This window comes from Mya arenaria, chromosome 7 (assembly GCF_026914265.1).
Source record: "Mya arenaria isolate MELC-2E11 chromosome 7, ASM2691426v1".
In the NCBI taxonomy this organism is placed as follows: Eukaryota; Metazoa; Mollusca; class Bivalvia; order Myida; family Myidae; genus Mya; species Mya arenaria.
In genome coordinates, this window is record NC_069128.1 from 42,029,502 (window position 1) to 42,048,002 (window position 18,501).

Sequence of the window (18,501 nt, forward strand, 5' to 3'; positions counted from 1 at the left end):
CTCGGACTCAACATTCTGAATGTGTTTTGTTATTATTGTATGATCCCCGTGAAAGTTACTTTATTTTGAAATTATTGACCCTTGCGTGAAATTAGGCGTTATGTTATTTTGTGTGGTATGTTGATGTCTTAATTGGTTGCTTTTGTTATGGTGATTAATGCTTTGATTAAATTTGTGCATTTTCTTACATATCGGCAGTGTTAATTTATTCCTCAAGTGATAACGACCTAAGCCGAAAGTCAGACCTTACATGTGGAAGTAGCGACTGCACTTAAAATATTAAGATATGTTAGCGGTGTGAGCTTTCTTATGTACTTCATAACAAACTATATAACATTTTATTTTGACCTTTTGTTTCATTTGATATACATCTGCTTAGGTTTGAACCGGATCTGTGGTTTTACTGAAACGTTGTTTGAATTTAGTTTTATATGACCGTTTCAAAAATGTCTCTTGTGGTAGACCAGTCAATGGCCGGATACATGCCATAAACAAAAGTGGAAGATCTTTAGGTACATTGCGAAAATATTAAAATAGTTCTATTGTTCAATTTATAAAATCAATTCTGGCTCTTTTCCAACAGGTTACATTTATAAAAAGGGGGCCTAATTTGAAATCCTATTGCATTTTGCTCAGCTCCTTCAGGCCCCGATTAGTACTCTGTGGGATGTCAGCTTCAGCCATGGTGGTGAGAACTGATAGTAGTTGGTTGGAGATGGAAACTTGGTTTCTTCTTCATGGCTCGGACGCAAGTGGATTATGGCTTGATCGGGTTCTTTTTTCTGTCACTTGACCGTTCAGTGTCTCCGGTATTGGCCTTTTTGATCGTGTATTTGGTACCCCTAGCATATATTATAGATGGTCTATGATAATGTTTGTTTCTCAACCAGTTTTTAGCAGGCTTAAAGTACACCTTTAAGTAGGGTACTTGCTTTTTAATATCTGTTTATTTCGGCTGATAAGATTTAAAATTGTTCACGATCATTTGCGCTTAAGATAGGAAGGGCAACCTTGATAAGAAGACAAAACTCAGATGATGTTTCTTCTGTTTCTTTATTATGAATTACAAATGAATTAAGATAAAAACAAAATGAAAAAATTGACAGTTTCTGGTAAATGAAGACTGATGAAATTCATAAAAAAATAGTGTGTTGTATACACAGCATATTTTCCTAAAACTAAAACACTCTCAAGCATAGGTGAGATGTACCTTACAAAAAAGGAATTGTTTTCTTATTAAATGTGTTCATTAGCTTGAGTAACATGCCAGTAAAATAATGTAGTTAAACTATAATGCAGAAATTGTTAATAGTTGGATATATTTTTAATAACTATATATAGACAACATGACATAAGGTATATAACAATTCGACATAGGTATATAACAATTCGATATACTCGAACAAGTAAATACTTCCTATCTTTAAATATTAGAATAAAAATCATATATTATTTGTAAGAAAACATGAAAAAGTTTTACCTAAGACTTATATAAGTTATGTCATAAGCTGAACATAAATACACCAAATCAGATGATAGTTCAATTAGGTCTCTCTGCTTCATAAACCACGTGTTATACTAATCCGGCCAGACGCGGTTATGAAAGGTATGAATTAGCTATCAGAAATGTTACTGTTTCATCACATGATTAAAGTCTTGATCAATAATGACTATTTGCATGTATGTAATATTATGCTCATCCAGTTGTCGGTCAGTATTTACAACTGTTAAACACGTTGGTTCAATTATTTAGAAAAAATGATAAAAACAAATACCAAAGAGTCCTTGTAGCTGAAAATAGTTAAACATCGTACTACAACATAAGAAATCAACAAGGTATACTACAAACATGAAAACAACATGAAGCAAATTGAAATAATGAAATAATGATATTGATTATGGATAAAATAAAAAAATGAAAAAAACATCTTTATAAAAATATTTAAACAAAACAATACGGCATTGATATACAATTGAATTAAATTCGTATATCAATATATAGCTGAAAACCAGCTCCAATGAGCTCATCAAGCAAAACAACCGCGTAGGATACTGATCTTCAACATTACAATACTTCATACACATAAAACAGTTATAATGGCAATAGTATCTCATTAGATCACAAATTATAAAAGTCTTTCGTAGAATAATATTTCATTTTAACAGCAGACAACAAATTCGTTATGACGAAATCCAATTTTGTTAGTTTGAGATAACAAAATAATTGTATGTTATTACGGAATAGGAAAAAAAACATAATAATATTCGCTTTTACTGCGGTATAACTATAAAGGCTTCTACCGAAATTGAATGTTTTTTTTATTTCATTTCAGGGTCTCCCTACGATATAGAACACTTTCTGCTTTATGACCTAACATTTATATATACGTATTTCTGGTAACACCACCATGGACTGGAAGTAATATATCTTAAAATGGTTAAAACAGATAGTATTGTTCATTTTACTAAGGCAATGCCAAATTGATTACTATGTTCAGCGTCGCCGTTCTAGTACGTTAGAAGCCTTAATAATGAATATATATGAAACATTTAACATAACTGAACTAAGCAAAGAAACCTGATTACAATAACAATATATTGAGTCAAGATATATATAATATACAGAAAAACGTTTAACTTGTTAGATTGATGGACCTGTAAAAATATTTGATGATTTTCTGAGCTGAAATTTGCGACCAAAGACAGTTTTTGTATAGATAATTTTGAGTTATATCTTCCATTTAAAAAGGGTCATTATAACAATGTGTTTCTTCATTGTGATTACATATCTTTAATGAAATCATGTGCAATTAGCTCAAAGAAATAAACTGATTGTTTATCATTTAGACCAAGAAAAACAGAAGATGTTTCAACAAATACAAATAAAAAGTACATCTTAGTAATTGCCAATCATCTTTAGTTTCTCAAATAAACACTTTTCAAATTATGGGAAGGGAGCACATAATTTGTTTTCAATATCAAGATTAAAAGCCATTTATGGTCTTAAATGTGTAATTATGACACCTATTAAATTGTAGAACAAATCATATATATCTTTTACACAATTCAAATTTTTTTTATGTGATTGATTCTGGACTTTGTTGAAAAAGATAAACCCCACCAAATCATTCTGTTTTGTTTAAATTTAAGTTGATTATTTTGTTAAGTAAAATAGAGACTGGTATGTTAGAAAATGAATGCTTGAGAAACTAAACGTAGTTTTGTTTTTGCCTTACAAAATATAACAGAAACACTATTATTACAAGTAAGCCTGACAAACGGGTGACAGACAAAACTAATACGAAGAAGTTCCTTATCCCCGAAATCAGCGAAGACAAACTCAATGTAAAATGTAGGTTTATATCATGGGTGTGGTTTTGACAATTTTGCAGAAACACTGCAGTTACTAGTATACATAATGCATACATTTTGGGGGAAATTCAGAATATCTGAATGTTAATCTTTATTTGACATAGTTTAAGTTAGTAAACGATGAATATTTATATCATAAAAAAAATAACAATATACATGTTTGCCCTATGCATCCTTGTAAATATTATTCAATAATACAGAACACGAATCAATCATTCATAAAATGCATATTTTCTCCTCTTGGTTACTTTGAAAGTTAAATAAAATCTATTAGTCTATATTTAATTGAATGTATATTTAACTTTTATATAAATGTTCACTTTGCCTCATTGCAGCGAGTATCACACATTTGAGATGTGACCCATGCAGCTGGTTTAAAAAGTATGCTCCAAGCCTTTCGGCAAGAGTTAAACAAAGTCTAGCTGTGTGTCGTGCCGGCTGGTATAACTGTATGCTTCTAGCCTCTTGGTAGCGAGTTTAACAAAGTATATGAGTAAATTGTGCATTGACAGCTTGTGAGGGACAATCAACCAGAATGCCAGTGATAAATTCTCTGAAACCTGAAAACAGCAAAAACATATTGGATCTAGATAAAATTTTACATAGTACCACATTATAATGCCAATGTTTTTTTTTTCTCAGTTGGTCAGCGGGATTTATTTAATCATTTGACTTGTATGAGACTTGCTATATAGAGGTGTATTGTCATTGTTTACAACTACTAAGTTTTAAGTGAGTATCTCACAATAAAAGCTTACAAAAGTATAATAATTGATCATGTGTTAATTATATATTCATTTTCCTGACCATATACTTCTTCCACATTATGACACTTAACCTGATAATGCATTCTAATAACCCGTATAGCACACTATTTGACCTAAATACTGCATCATTGCACCTATCCTAATATCGCCGTATGAAACGAACAAAAACATAATACAACATTATGCGACGAACCCCATTAACAATACCACATTTTGGCATTTACTGTATTAACACAACTATTTGACTAAACAGTATAATGCATTATGGCATATTCCATAGTAGAGGTTTTAACCTATTAAACATAATTGCACTTACTATAATACCGCATATGGCACTTACCAAAATAATAATACCACCTTATGGTACTTACTCGAATAACAAATTATAGCATCCACCCAAATACCGCGTAAAGGCACTTACGCACTTTTTAATACCACATTATTGTAAATATCCTAATAACATAACTGTCATTTACATTAATTCCATATTATTATTAATGGAAATTGTTTGGAAATACTCTCAAAACACAAAAATCGTAAAACACAATTCATTGGAAAAACCTTACATAGAGCTCGGTCAAGGCAATTCACATTGTTTGTTTTTTTAAAATATGTTTTCATACAATGTTATTTTTATATCAGATTGAATTAAACAACTTACTTACCCGTTCTGTTAAATATTTTTAACTTCAGATCAGTCAATAATTGCATGCAACACAGTACACACAAAACAGTGCTGTCATAATATGTAACAATTAAAAGCTGTGCATATTTAAAGTGATACAATAATGATCAATTCAAGCAATATTTTACCTTTTGAACTTCATCGAAATTGCATTCAATATAGAATAACTAAATTATTGACAAACAGGTCTCTTTAAATATGCGTAAAAAGTAAGTTTCCCTGCATTTGCTTTCAATTAAACACAAAACAATAAAATAATGGTTTCATTTTCATTATTATTCTTCATACCAAAAAACGCAAGGTCAAGGTTTAATAGCAACAATAGATGGACTAGATATTAATAGCATGTAAGCTAAATACTGCATGGAGCAAAATATCTTCATATGCATATACGTTTTCATTACATTTGTTCACAATACCAACAATTTTGAAACTAATTAACCCCTTTCATTAGATAAGCCTCAACGAAACCTTACGTTACGTTTGATAAAAATAACCCTTTATGTAAGATAATTCCATCAGTAGCTTTAGTTTCAGCTTAATGCAATGTAACCTTTATGTGAGGTAAGCCCTTTAGTAATCTAAGGTTAAGTTTGAAACCAAGTTATTCTTATGTGGGTTAAGCTCCTTATAACCTAAGGTTAAGTTTTATACAAAATGACCCTTATGTCAGGTAAGAACCTTAGTAAGGTTAGTTTCGATTGGATACAAAGTTACTATTTATGTGAGACAAGCCCCTAAGTAACACTAATTTTAGTTTGATACAAAGTAGCTCAATATGTGAGACGATCCCTTTCGTAATGTTGATAATAGTTTGATACCAAGGTATCCATTATGTTTGGTAAGCCTATTAGTAATCGTCGTTTGAGTTTGATTCTAAGCAACCCATTTAAAAAAAATAGACCAATAGTGAGGTAAGTTTTGGTTCGATACAATGTAATTAAGTATTTGAAAGAAGCCCTATTCAAGTTAAATTCAATACAATGTAACTAAGTTTGTTACATAATAGCCTTCTGAGCGTAAGTTTAAATTAGGTCTATTTTTCCCAAAATTGTTAACGCAATGTTGTTCCTTATGTGACATATGCCTCTTATCAAGTTTAAGAATGACAAAATGATAGCCTTAATCTAAGGAAAGCCTCTACCCATGTTTGAAATCGACACAATGAAACCCTTAATTTCCCCAAATATATTAACGCATGGCAATCCTTTATGAAACATAAGCGTCTTATCAAAATTACGATTGACAAAATGCATTCCTAATCTAAGGTAAGCCCCTACCAATGTTTGAAATCGACACAATAAACTCCCTAATACGTGATAACCACCTAGTACTTAAGTTTGAGTTTTCGAAAATGAAACCTGCTCTATGAGATAAGCCTCTACCAAAAGTTGAGATTAACACAATGCTAACTCTTATATGAATTAAATCTTTATTTAAGTAAAAGCGCTTTGATTGACATAATGTTGACTTTAATATGACATAGGCCCTTAACCCGAGTTTGGGTAAGGTACAATGCAATCTCATATTTGAGAAACAGCCGGTCCCAAGTTCTAAACAATTCATCCCCTTATCTACAATATAACCTTACTCAAGTTTATATTTACACAATCCAACCCTTTATGTACGATAAAACCTTACCTAACTTTTAGTATGACACAATGCAACCACGAATATGAGAAAAGTCCCTGCTCAAATTTAAGTTTGACAAAATGTAACCCCTTATTTTAGGTAAACAGCTATCTAAATTTACGTTTGACACAATGCAACCCTTATTCTGAGTTGAGCACCTACGCAAGTTTGAGTTTGAAGAAATGCCATCCACCCCCTCATATAAGGTTAGCTCCTATCAAAGATTACAATTAAAAATAAAAATACAAATCCAGTAGTATAAAATTCAAGAATTAACCAAGTTCAGAGGAACACGGTTGTTGCCAAAAGATACAAGAGTCAGTGAAACACAAATAGTGCACCTCTTTTATGTGACAAAATCCTTACCAACGCTTGTCCCTAATCTGAGATCAGTCCATACCTTCATCGCTGACTTGCTTTCTAGACTGGACCTGGTGCTTGATCTGAAGGTTTTTTCTCATTCATCTGTATTATCCGCTCCAACTGCGAAGAAACAAATTCATGATTTTATTATTTTATAACAAACCTTAAAACACATTAAAACATACTTATTTTTAGTTTTAAGGAAGTAGTATTAATTCTGATTTAAGTTTATCAATTTACCTTTTTCTCCATGCTGGTCAACCTACTTTCCAGTTTCGGTTTTCGATTTATTTCAACATCTGTAGGTGACAGATGCATCAAACAATCGTAAGATATCCATTTTCTTTAAATAATATTATATTATAGTATCCTACCTGATTTTCGATGCTTGTCAGCCTACTCTCTAGTCCAGGATGAATCTTCAATACAAGCTGTTCATGGATCTGCTCTATACTTAAAACAGGGAAAGTGAAAAATGCCTTAAATAATAGTAACCACTGAATCAAACATAAAAAAATGAAAGAGAAATTAAATAAGTAAGGACCAAAATAGAAAGAGATAGATACAATTTTTACAGCGCGGGCAATAACAGAACAGGCGAGCATCTATCATAGCCTTAAATGTTATCACATATGAAGAGAAAATTTCTTGGTAAGTGCAAATAATCTATGTATTCAGCTTACATATCGTGTGTGTCATTAAGTTTGTTTTCAGGACTTCGCAAATCTTTCACTTCCCGCTTATGGTTAAAGTTGGCTGCAATCACTTCCTCCCATTGTTTCAACTCTTTCTGATTCCCTAACCATCGACCTAAGGACAGCAAATTGTCAACAAATGTATGTTTTTTGTAGATAACATTATTTTGTTTGAAATACTTCACACTCAATATTGTAGACCCAAATAAATGGCATACAATAGGGCATTCTTCGTGAGGTCCTGTTACTTGAAAATATATTTGCATATTTACTACTTTAAAAGGCTTTGACAATAAGATGTGTTCCGTGATTCATGCAAATTTCTCTACAAAAATTCAATTTGAGAGCCTTATATCTTAAATCAGGATAGTGTGAGACACATTATCCGAGACATTTGACTTTAAACATAAACCAGATTACAACGCTGTCGCGTATTTCTTTAAATACTCACAGAAACAATTTATTTTCAGCTTCTTTGCCATATAACGCGACTTAAATATTAACCGGAATAGCCAATCAAAAAGCCAAACAAAAGGCAAGAGGAGATTAAACGGTGGGAAAAGTGAAGGCCGCATGCTGTATTCGTTGATAAGAGAGTAACGCTGGATGTACCAATGGTTGTCTGTGTTGTCCTGGACTTTTCGGAACGTGTTGCTGAAGAATATAAAAAACAAAAATTATGCCCATCGATAATTCACAAAAGTAATTCCACCAAAAAAATCAACTTAAAGTCAGATATCTGAAACAGATACATAACCAATTCCTTTAAGGGCTTTAAATGCAATAAATGTTCTGCATTGAAGAACTAACATTTCTTAATTTTTTATTCATTTTGTTTTTACCGCAGAAGAAAGGGCACAAATAATTAACAAGTTTAAAAATGTTTAAATTAGAGTAATAATTGCTTGTTAAAGAGTAAGATTGTAATATATAAAAAATGGTCTTTTCAGTGTAATATTTCAATATATATCACCTCGTCATCACCAAAACCTTTATTTACAAGGAGTGTTGCCACGAGTAAAAAAAATACTTTTGGTGTTCACGAGGTGAAATATATTGCGATCCTACACTGAAAAGACCAATGTTTCTTTTTATTAAACGCTTTAAAACGAAGGATACAAAATTACACTTTTGATATGTTGATTTTAAGAAATGTGCGCCAAATTGTATGCGAAACTATGCCATTTCGAAAAAGACGTCATTGAATTTGTGTCCCAGTCCCATGTGCGCTCATGTTTGCTTTGGTATTAAGAGCGGGCTAAACATTTAAAACAGTGAATAATATCAAAACGTTATTTATTTGTCAAAAACATTAAAATATCATTTGCTTAATCTCTATAAACCACATTAAAGCCTACAATATTTTCTCATTTTGAATACAGCTTTTTAGGCAAGTTCTTGCTTCAGGTAGATGTTTTATGTTATGTTTTCTAGAACACTATAGTAACAGTCTATCTAGACCAGAGGGTGATGTGTTTGAATGCAATAATGATATTCAGACATGCGGTAACGTGACTTAAAAACAACATAAACATTCCGCGACCTAGCAACTCCATTTGTTGGGTCAGTGAAATTTGAAACACTCATTTATTTGTCATTGTTTTATGTAACTAAAAATTAAAATGGTGGCCCATTTTGTGACATAGCGTTATGGTATATGCTATACTGAATGGATTCATATACAACTATTCATAATCCTTTAAAGTTTCAATTGAGTGTTTTTCAAACCAAATATGGAAGTAAACTAAACAAATATTAACAATAAATCTTATTTAAATACTATGTTGAACCATAAACCGTACCTGAACATTGCAATAAGAAGGTTTAGTAGCAAGACATTGGCAATCATCATGTAGATGCCCATCATGATCGGCACCAACCACATTCCTGTGTCGGTCGGGCATCTGGCTTGGGTACCATTCATCCATAATGCAGCGTCGTTCGTACAGTCAGCTTCACCTGAGAAATTAAAATTACATGATGATTATATTAACATCGTACGCGGATAAGCGATCCAATACATTTTCACTTAAGCTGAAATGTTCTATTGATTTTATTTAGCAAGCTATATAAAATGTACCATAAATCAAACATTAAGCAAATCAGTATAATTGCCCAACCAATGAAACATCTGGGGAACATATAAACAAATATATTTAAACCAATTTTACACCGATTTAGTCGCAAGTTTTTTCTCAGCCAATTTTCGAATGATGAGTATGTACAAATGTTCATACTTATGTAGTAAACATTTGTACAAGTGTCGTTTTTTATATTTTAACTACCTGTTTGCAAATCATGGCCACCACTAAAGTTTCTAGCAAAAAAAGCTACCAAAGGCAATAGTGGACAAAAATTATAGTCAGTTTTGTCAATATTGCCATACATTTTTCGTATTAACTCTGAAACATGTTTTATTTGAATATCGTTAATTTTGTTTTAGTTATAGCCAATGATAAACGTTTGCACTATGAAGCCGTCATGGACACCGACGCCAAGCATATCAAAATATCCGGGCATATTTCTTCGAAAAGCAGCCGACCTCAAAATAAATGAGGGAAGATACGACAAACCTTCAATTTCTTCCAGGAACAGCTCTCCATAGATGTTCCAGTAGGATTTACGGATGATCTGAACAGCCGTGTTCCATGTAAAAGGGGAGTTTGGATAAAGAATGGAGTTGGAGGAGATCGCGAACGAGAATACAAACACAATCAAGATCAGCACAAAGTACATTAAGTCCTGAACCTGGAAAGTACAGCATTAGGGTTGACATTAGTATTACGGTAATACTTAGTGTGCTCTTAAGAACGTTCACAAACAACATTATGACAAGGAAGAACACCAGGTTCTCGATCTGGATATGTAAAACATTTTGTGTAACAGAAGTAATATGAAAAAACATGTTGTGCACACACACGAACAACTTTATTTGACCATTTCTTTCATCAAATCCTTGATCTAAATGAGTAAGATAGGAGAGACCGACATAGTTATTCTTTAACAAATGTTCACAAAAACACAAACAACATCTTTATCAGCAGAAAGTACACCAGTCCTGCATATAAATAACTTAAACACTACGGTTAACAGTCATAGTAGTATGATATTTCATATCTTTTTGAAACGCACACACTATTAATACGACCAGTATGAACAAAAGAAATGCTTAAATTAATTGAATTAAAGAAAATTGTTATTCATTTAAAAATGCACATAAAAATCGTTATATTAACTTACCATTTTGCCAATCATGACAAGTTTTGGTCCCAGTTCTTTGTGAACTGAAAATATATGCAATAACCGCAGGAAAAACGTTACATAGTTGAGAGCAAGGACCACCCTGGCAGCTTCGAAAGTACTCTCGTAAGGCAGGAATCGAAGTATTATTCCGATAATGAACACTACTATGGTCATGGTGTCGACTTTGTTCCATGTGTTATTGATGTAGCTATGACATTTCGTGGCTAATGGTTTTGAAGATGTCGATACCATCTGACGTGTAAGAAAGGCAAATATTTATTATTTTATTGAATCGATTGTTCTTATTTTGCAATTCAATCGATATTTACAATTTGTGTGTGAATCAATTTAAGGTCTTGATGTTTAAAACCAAGCAACCTAATAATGTAAGCGAAAACCCCAAAACAGGCTTCGAAAATTAACACTTCGCAAAAAGGTGCCCAAAACAGAAAGATATACATATGATGCCTCAAGCTGTTCTGGAATGCCTTGTTTGATTATTTTTTATCAAGAGCATATACGCAAGAATAAAAAGCAACATGCTGATAGTTTTATTTGAACACCACGTGTAAGGTCGCTATTACAGTCTTGTTACATATCACATGCCACGTGAATTTTGCGATTTATATAAATTACCAGGTAAATAAATGTTAACGGAAGCAAATACGTCATATTCTTAAGAAGGTAGTTCAGAATTCCTTTATTGTCGTTGCAGATCAAAATGATTCTGGATATTTACCGAAAAACATGAAAATAGGTGATTTCATTATGCATTGGTCAGCACTGCTGAAGCACACTGACTAAATTATCCAAACTTGTTAAAATATAAAGGATTCAGAATTGTAATATAAATTATGAAATATTGCGTATACAAATAACTCCCAAGCAATACACATTTGTATTTTGTATTATTTTGCAAAAATCTTACGTTTCCACATCTTTAAATAATCAAAAAGATATTTTTGAAGTTACCACATGTAATTAACAATGAATTAATATTCTAATAACTGGATAATCATTTTATAAAACTTTATTTATGATATAACTCTTTCATCATCTATTCCATACTTATATAATACAGTCTTCAGTTTGGTCAAGAAAGTAAAGAAGTAACTGTTTAAACAATCCTGCGTTTGTAAAGAATTTCCTTACTATCGAACTTAGAGAGAAAAATGTATAATAAAATGCAACTGAATGAATAAATATTTTGCAGGAATTAAGTACACTATTACAGTATTAATAAATGTTTGTTTTTACACATACAAACACACTATGCAAGCATAACAATATACAAATACCTATAACTTGTTTATAGGAGATAAGTCATTGTAAAAGTAAATCAATAGTATTTCTAGGGAAGTCAAGACGTCAACTAGTTTTTCTCCAGGACAATGACTGTGATGAAAAAGGAAGCAGCCGGTTGCTAAGGAATGTATGCTAAAGAAGTCGTTGTTTGCTATGAGTTTAAATGATTCTTAGGAAAGTCATTGGTTGCTAAAGAGGTCACTGGTTGCGAAGGAATAAATGTTTTACTAAGAAAGTCTTGGTTGATAAGGAAATCATTAGTTGGTTGCAAAGGAATTAATTGGTTGTTAAGAAAGTTTAACTAACCACTGCGTGAGGCTACATAAAAATATCAAGGGTCTTGGATTTGCCGTTTCAGTGAAAGTTTACAAAGACACCTGGGTCGTGGCCAGCTTTAATAACTGAGGCATTATTCAACCAGTTTTGGTAAAACGCCACTACATGAGGCAAATTAACTAATATCAAATGCCTTGGCCATGAGGTTTCGGAGAACAAGTTTTTCAAAAAAATATTCTTGAAGAATATAAAAACCTGGGACAACAGGAGCGGATCCAGCGTTGAGCTCAGGACATCATTTTAATATTTTATGATAGGACCACTACGTGAGTATACGTATCAAATATCAGAGGCCTGTGCCTTGAAGTTTCAGAGAAAAATACTTTCAAAGATTTACTTAATAAATATAAAGAAAACCTGAGACCCCGAAGGCAGGGCCTGTTTCAGGGACAAAATTTTAACAATCTTGATAAATACTACTGCCAGAGCTACAAAAAAATTAGTTGAGGTCTTGGATTTACGGTTTTAGGAAAGAAGATGTTCACAGATATAACTATATAAAAATATAAAAACCCGAAACCCATGACCCAGGGGCCAATTCTGACCCCCCAAAGACATACAATTTAAACAATTTGTAAAAGTAACACTACATGAGGCTGCATACCAAATATTATATATATATAAGTAATCAAATGTTAAGCTGTATAATAATAATTTAAATATTTAAACATGCCATTAGAAGCACTGACGTTTTATGGCTTAAAATATGTTTCAATCTTAAAATAACAATTAGATAAAAAAATAAATAAACCAGCGCTGTCACAGGACAAGACAAAAGACACTGGAAAGTTTTATTGCACAGATAGCCATTAGTAATATAACATACTATCATGCTGACCTTTTATGCAGTTTTGAAATATTGATGTGTAACATTTTTATAGAGATAATTTATAACATGAAGGTGACAACGCATTGCATAATGGAGTGGATGTCAATTTGTGTCTGTTTTAACTTTAAAAATTGATCAGCATAAATGAACATATTTCTATGTCAACATTTTAGATAATGTTAAGAAACTATTTGCAATAAAACCTAGAGTAGGTCATCACGACCTTAAACTCAAGCACAATGACTTAAAATCAATAAGGTTCTTACAGCATTGCATCGTTCAACAAATTTCCGTCAAGTTGAAATTTTGGCCAAGGATTGAATCATTAAAACACAATCAAATCTAAAATATTTCACACGTGTAGAAGCAAATAATTACGTGACCTTCTACAGGCTAAGAAATACGTTCATATGATGGTTGTGACCAGTGGTGTTCGAAATGCTTGGTCCGATTCGATTCGATTACTAATAGCAAATAAAGGCCGATTTTCAAACACTATCCACTTTTCATTTAACCCAGATATGCACCTTGCTATTCACGTCTACTTATTGGATCTCACAACATAAGTGCATTAAGTTTCATTTGAATATCTTTAAAGTTAAAGTATTTGCTTTTCGATGCCAAAGACATAAATTCTATGATAATACCTCGATTTATTTCTTCGTAAAATGTAAGCAATAAAAAGGGCTGTACGGTTAAAAATGGTTTAATCTACAGTAACTACTACACCTGTCTGACTTCCTCTGTTGCAAAAGCGAACACCCATACAATAAGAATTATCTCTTCCAGGGAGACTTGGGTGTCAAAGCTGAAGACCAGGATATACGTGTACAGGCTGAGGAACACGAGGTAAGAACACTGCAAGAAACAGTGTTATACAATATGAGTGCCAAGTTTTGAAGAACTGTATGAATGTGTTTGTTATTATAATACTTTACAAGAGAGCAACAAGCAGCAATATAGCTAAACAAGTTATGGGCTTTACTACGATTGCGCGTTAAGTCGTATGTTACATCTGTATAGTGATTTATGTGATCATCGCGAACAGCTTGATTAGCAAACTACATCTAGACAATAATAACATATTGACTTTTCCTTTTAAAAACTGTTTAAATTATCCACTAACACAGTTTTTCAACCTAACTTTACAAAAGTCAATTGACTTGGAAGCTTGTTAAAACCAAAAATCTATTTTAAGACCGAACACGAGGGTACAAACGAAATAGTCTCATTATACGTAACTATACTGTACTCAAAGATGGTGAACCGAAGCTTTGAAAAAAAGGTAAAAGTAGGAAATACAATATTTTACGACAGATAGTGAAAGGGGTATTGGATAGTATTAAAAGGAAGATACTACATCGTCCACAAAGATGGTGAAAGGGGCGATATACGATAAAAGTATGCAGTATGACATTTTACACAATGATGTTGAAAGGTATTTTAAAAGGAATAGTATAAAATACCACGTTGAAATGTTAAAGTAGGAAGTACCACATCGTAAACAAAGATGGTGTTAGACGCTAGGACAATCGTGTTAGACACACATATATTTGAAAGTATTTGAAAAGTAATAATAGGGAAAACCACATCGTACATAAAGATTGTAATAGGGCCATTGAAAATGAATAGTAGGTAATACAACACTGTACACAAGAGTATCAAAAGGGGCTTTCAGAAGTAATAGCAGAAAATACCACATCGAACACAAATATGATGAAACGGGCGAAGCAGGTCTAGGAAATACCTTGTAAAGGCTTGTTGAATACAAACAGATGCTGGAAGGAATGGTGAAAAGAATTAGCAGGACTAACCAAATTGTTCAAAAAGATGATGACTGGAGCGTTGAAGAAGTAGTAGGCCCTACCGAAACTGAAATGATGAATAAGACAACATTGTTTTTCAGTTTAAACCAAAATGTATCTAGGCAACATTATAGTGGAGGAAAAGTAACAGCACTGCAACAGCTGGTTTGCAATCAGCTTTGTATTAACATAAAATACAGGTTTTTTTTCTTTTTAATTGACCATAAGTGCTGCCGCATGTTTTTGATGAAACTATTTTTCACTCTTTGAGAGTGTATTTCTGATTCACGACACAGTCTGTTACTATGTTATGATTTTGAAAAAGTTGGTTCTATGTTGGAGTGTATGCTTTATTTTCGATAAAACACCCATTAACCCCCATAACGGAAGAATATACAGTATAACACAGATCTTCTTATCACTGTACAATAACTATCGTATGAATACATAACAAAGCAATTCACTTATTCGCACGCCAGTTATTGAACCAGGCAGACATCGCTTTTCATCAGAAACCCCCATGATTAAAATTGTCCTTTCGCACATAGTTTGTTCATTATTGAAATTAATTTTTTAAAGCAATATCTATTTACAAATACATACACGAACACAAACATACACTACTGATAGCTTTTTTGTCGTCCAATCTTCCGAGGTGTTATTTTTCTCGGACGAAACATGACGTTCGGTGAAGTCCAGCAGGTTATGAGCCAAGAATGGACACAGCAAACACAGCAGGAGCTGAAAAGAGAAGAGCAATATATATGTTATATACTTGTTTGCTTCACCTCAATTACGACCTAACAATACCGCTTGACCGACCTTATTTTAAGTCCCGACCCTGAATAAATTATTGACAAAGCAATGTATAAACAAACTAGTATTCATTGTTATTGGTAACATACACCATAAATAACTATTTTCAGTATCAGGTGAATCAGTTCACTTGGCGTAAACTTGATCAGTTTTCAACTGATGACCATTTATAACGGAGAGTCAATTAAAACAACAGTACAATGCTAATAAAAATAGTCGGTGAGTCGGTGAAATATACCCATTGATCAATTGTTAACCAATGGGATAGCATCATGAGCACAAGAAAAAACTCATCAGTCAATACAACAAAGAGGTTAAATGCACTTAAGACTGTAACTTTTACGGTTAAAAAGTGTGTTTGTTCACAAATCCTATGAAAATCATCCCAATTATTCCTACTGTGACTAGATTTTAAATTAGTTATACTACATTCATGAGAAATAATTCCTGTTGTTTAAATGTAATTGTTTTCTATCGTTTGATTGTGTTAAAAGCTTCAAATCACAATGAAAACGTAAACCTGAGGGTTTTATATTTTTAACAGAAATAAAACCAAAATAATCAAGTAATGCAAAGTTGTGACCTACTCTCCATCGCGAATTGTCCTTAGCCAGTCGGCCATTCCATATCCTGTTTAGCAGAGATTGACATGCGGCTTGTGTGATAAAATCCGTGTTGTCTGCCTGCACAGCTATCGACATACACGATTCATTGCCCCAGTTGATTTGCCTTTGTACCAAAAGGTCCTCGGTTTTTCGTTCGTCTGTTGAGTACAATTCAGACAAGACTCCGTTAGCTAGACATGTCCATTCCCTGAAATCAAGGCGAAAGCCATCTTTGATAAGTCAACGATTGAGGTGTAGTTTAATTGAAATCAAGTATAATAAAATATTATTCATATTTGTTCTATTCATGTTTTCATCGTACAGTATTTAAAACACGTTGAACGTATATTTTGACAATGTCTTATCGAAACTGTCTTATTTTAGCTCTTATGCACAGAAATAATTTCATACTCTCTGCATAAAAATATGTTTATGTTTATAGTACATTAGAAAACATACCAAAACATACACATCACAAACTTTAAAGATAATGACTATGTTTTCAATCAGACTAGATCGTTATGTATCGAAAATGATGAAATGTTTCTTTGCTTGTATATCTGCTTTTTACATTTTAAGTACATCAGGAGATGCCCCTGACATGGTTACACATTTGCAATGTGTAATCCCCCCGTTAAGAATATTTGAACACAGATGTTTAAACGGTTTTCTATTTGTGTTTTTTTTTGGTAAAATTAACTTCAAACATTTTATATCCAAAGTGAATGGTCAATATATATGAATTGTAATTGTGAAAAATGATTTAAAAACTAACCTTACCAGACAAGTAAAAATTGACCATGTTTCTTAGATTTTTTATACAAATGGTGCTAAGCAGTTTTGACCACAAATACTTTAACGATAACTCATGTACATTTAAAAGTCAGTATCAGATAAGATAGTTAACATTTTATGTTTGATTTTTGTTTTTTCTTGACATATCTGTAAAATTATCAATCCCTTAAACGTTTCTTTCGTACTCAATTTATTTATTTTTTGGATATTTTTACGCCAAAACCCAATCTGCCTAATTAAATTAAGTTAAGAACTAATTAGGGGTAATGGTGACAACAAAAGAAATACTGACATTAACAACATTTTGGCCAATTTTACACCACATTTTTTGAAAACATGAGAAAAGCTTAACTGGATTTCATATGTATTTCTAGTTCAGCAATACTCTTACTTTATGCATGCCTGTATTTCCTTGATGCGCTCCTTGTCACGTGTTTCGCTCAACATGGACTTGAACATTTTGTTACCAACCAAAGCCATAGCTATGGCATCCTGTAATACGAACATATATGAGAACGTTTTTATTTGTGTGCAAAAACAACACATTTCAAATGTGACACAAACATCTATATTTAAGTCTGCAATTAACAACTTTTATTTTATTAAGTGGATGAAACAACCTTCTATTAAATTGTGTTAAGTAATCAATCTTCTGTTCGATTGTTTTTATTAAATAATTTACTAATAAAGTGTATGCATTGAAAAGTTTCAATTGAATTATATATATTGAACAAGTGTCAAGTGTGTGCATCAAACGACTTTGAACTTAAATGTGGGAGCCATATAAAATATGAATCTGTGAGCTTGGTACAAATGAATTACAATTTATGTGAATAAAACCAACTTCTGCGAGGATGGAACATTTTTTTCATTTATGTGCATCAAACAGATCTAAATGTCTGTGCAATAGCTCTTAAACTACAAAACATTTCATTGTGGTATGATGACAAGGTCTAAAATGTTTGTATCGATAGTTGTGCTCCAATGTCCTGTAAGATTTACAACAACCGAAGCTAGCATTGTCATAGATTTAAAAATAACTGGGTCCACACCAATTGGAATAGGTTGATTAAATCCCTACAAAGCATACATATACTTTGGTTGCAGTTCTTGTCAAACTAAGTGAACAAAATGGTAGCATTAACATCTTAGCTAAACTCTCAGCACCTAAAACGGCAGTAACGGGAGGTGAATATTACCGGTAAGTATCTGGAAACTTTATGTAACAAAACATATTTAGCCTCATTTCTGAT

At 32.3% G+C, this 18,501-nt stretch overlaps 1 protein-coding gene across 2 annotated transcripts; it reads right to left on the reverse strand.

Annotated features, from left to right (window-relative positions):
• Positions 1 to 1,048: 1,048 nt before the first annotated feature.
• LOC128241888 (transient receptor potential cation channel subfamily M member 2-like) lies at positions 1,049 to 17,736 on the reverse strand. 2 transcript variants are annotated; one of them, XR_008262502.1, is made up of 13 exons: positions 17,640 to 17,736; positions 16,436 to 16,661; positions 15,652 to 15,773; positions 15,042 to 15,099; positions 13,957 to 14,085; positions 10,755 to 11,009; positions 10,088 to 10,262; positions 9,317 to 9,473; positions 7,966 to 8,168; positions 7,503 to 7,629; positions 7,194 to 7,272; positions 6,823 to 6,939; positions 1,049 to 3,932 (listed from the first exon to the last, which is right to left on the reverse strand). XR_008262502.1 is itself a non-coding variant. In XM_052959009.1 (13 exons), the coding sequence occupies exons 1-12, from the start codon at positions 17,726 to 17,728 to the stop codon at positions 6,877 to 6,879; spliced, it is 1,683 nt and encodes a 560-aa protein (XP_052814969.1). In that variant the 5' UTR covers positions 17,729 to 17,736; the 3' UTR covers positions 1,049 to 3,932; positions 6,857 to 6,876. The 2 variants fall into 2 exon arrangements, 1 of the variants encoding a protein (XP_052814969.1); XM_052959009.1 differs by having other exon boundaries at positions 6,857 to 6,939.
• Between the last annotated feature and the right edge of the window lie 765 nt (positions 17,737 to 18,501).

Coding starts and splice junctions, on each gene's coding strand:
- LOC128241888 (XM_052959009.1), bottom strand. CDS start 17,728: ATGGCTTTGGTTGGTAACAAAATGTTCAAGTCCATGTTGAGCGAAACA. Junction 16,662..17,639: donor GAAATACAGGCATGCATAAA/GTAAGAGTATTG, acceptor CCTTGATTTCAG/GGAATGGACATGTCTAGCTA. Junction 15,100..15,651: donor ACAAAAAAGCTATCAGTAGT/GTATGTTTGTGT, acceptor TCATCATTTCAG/TTTCGGTAGGGCCTACTACT.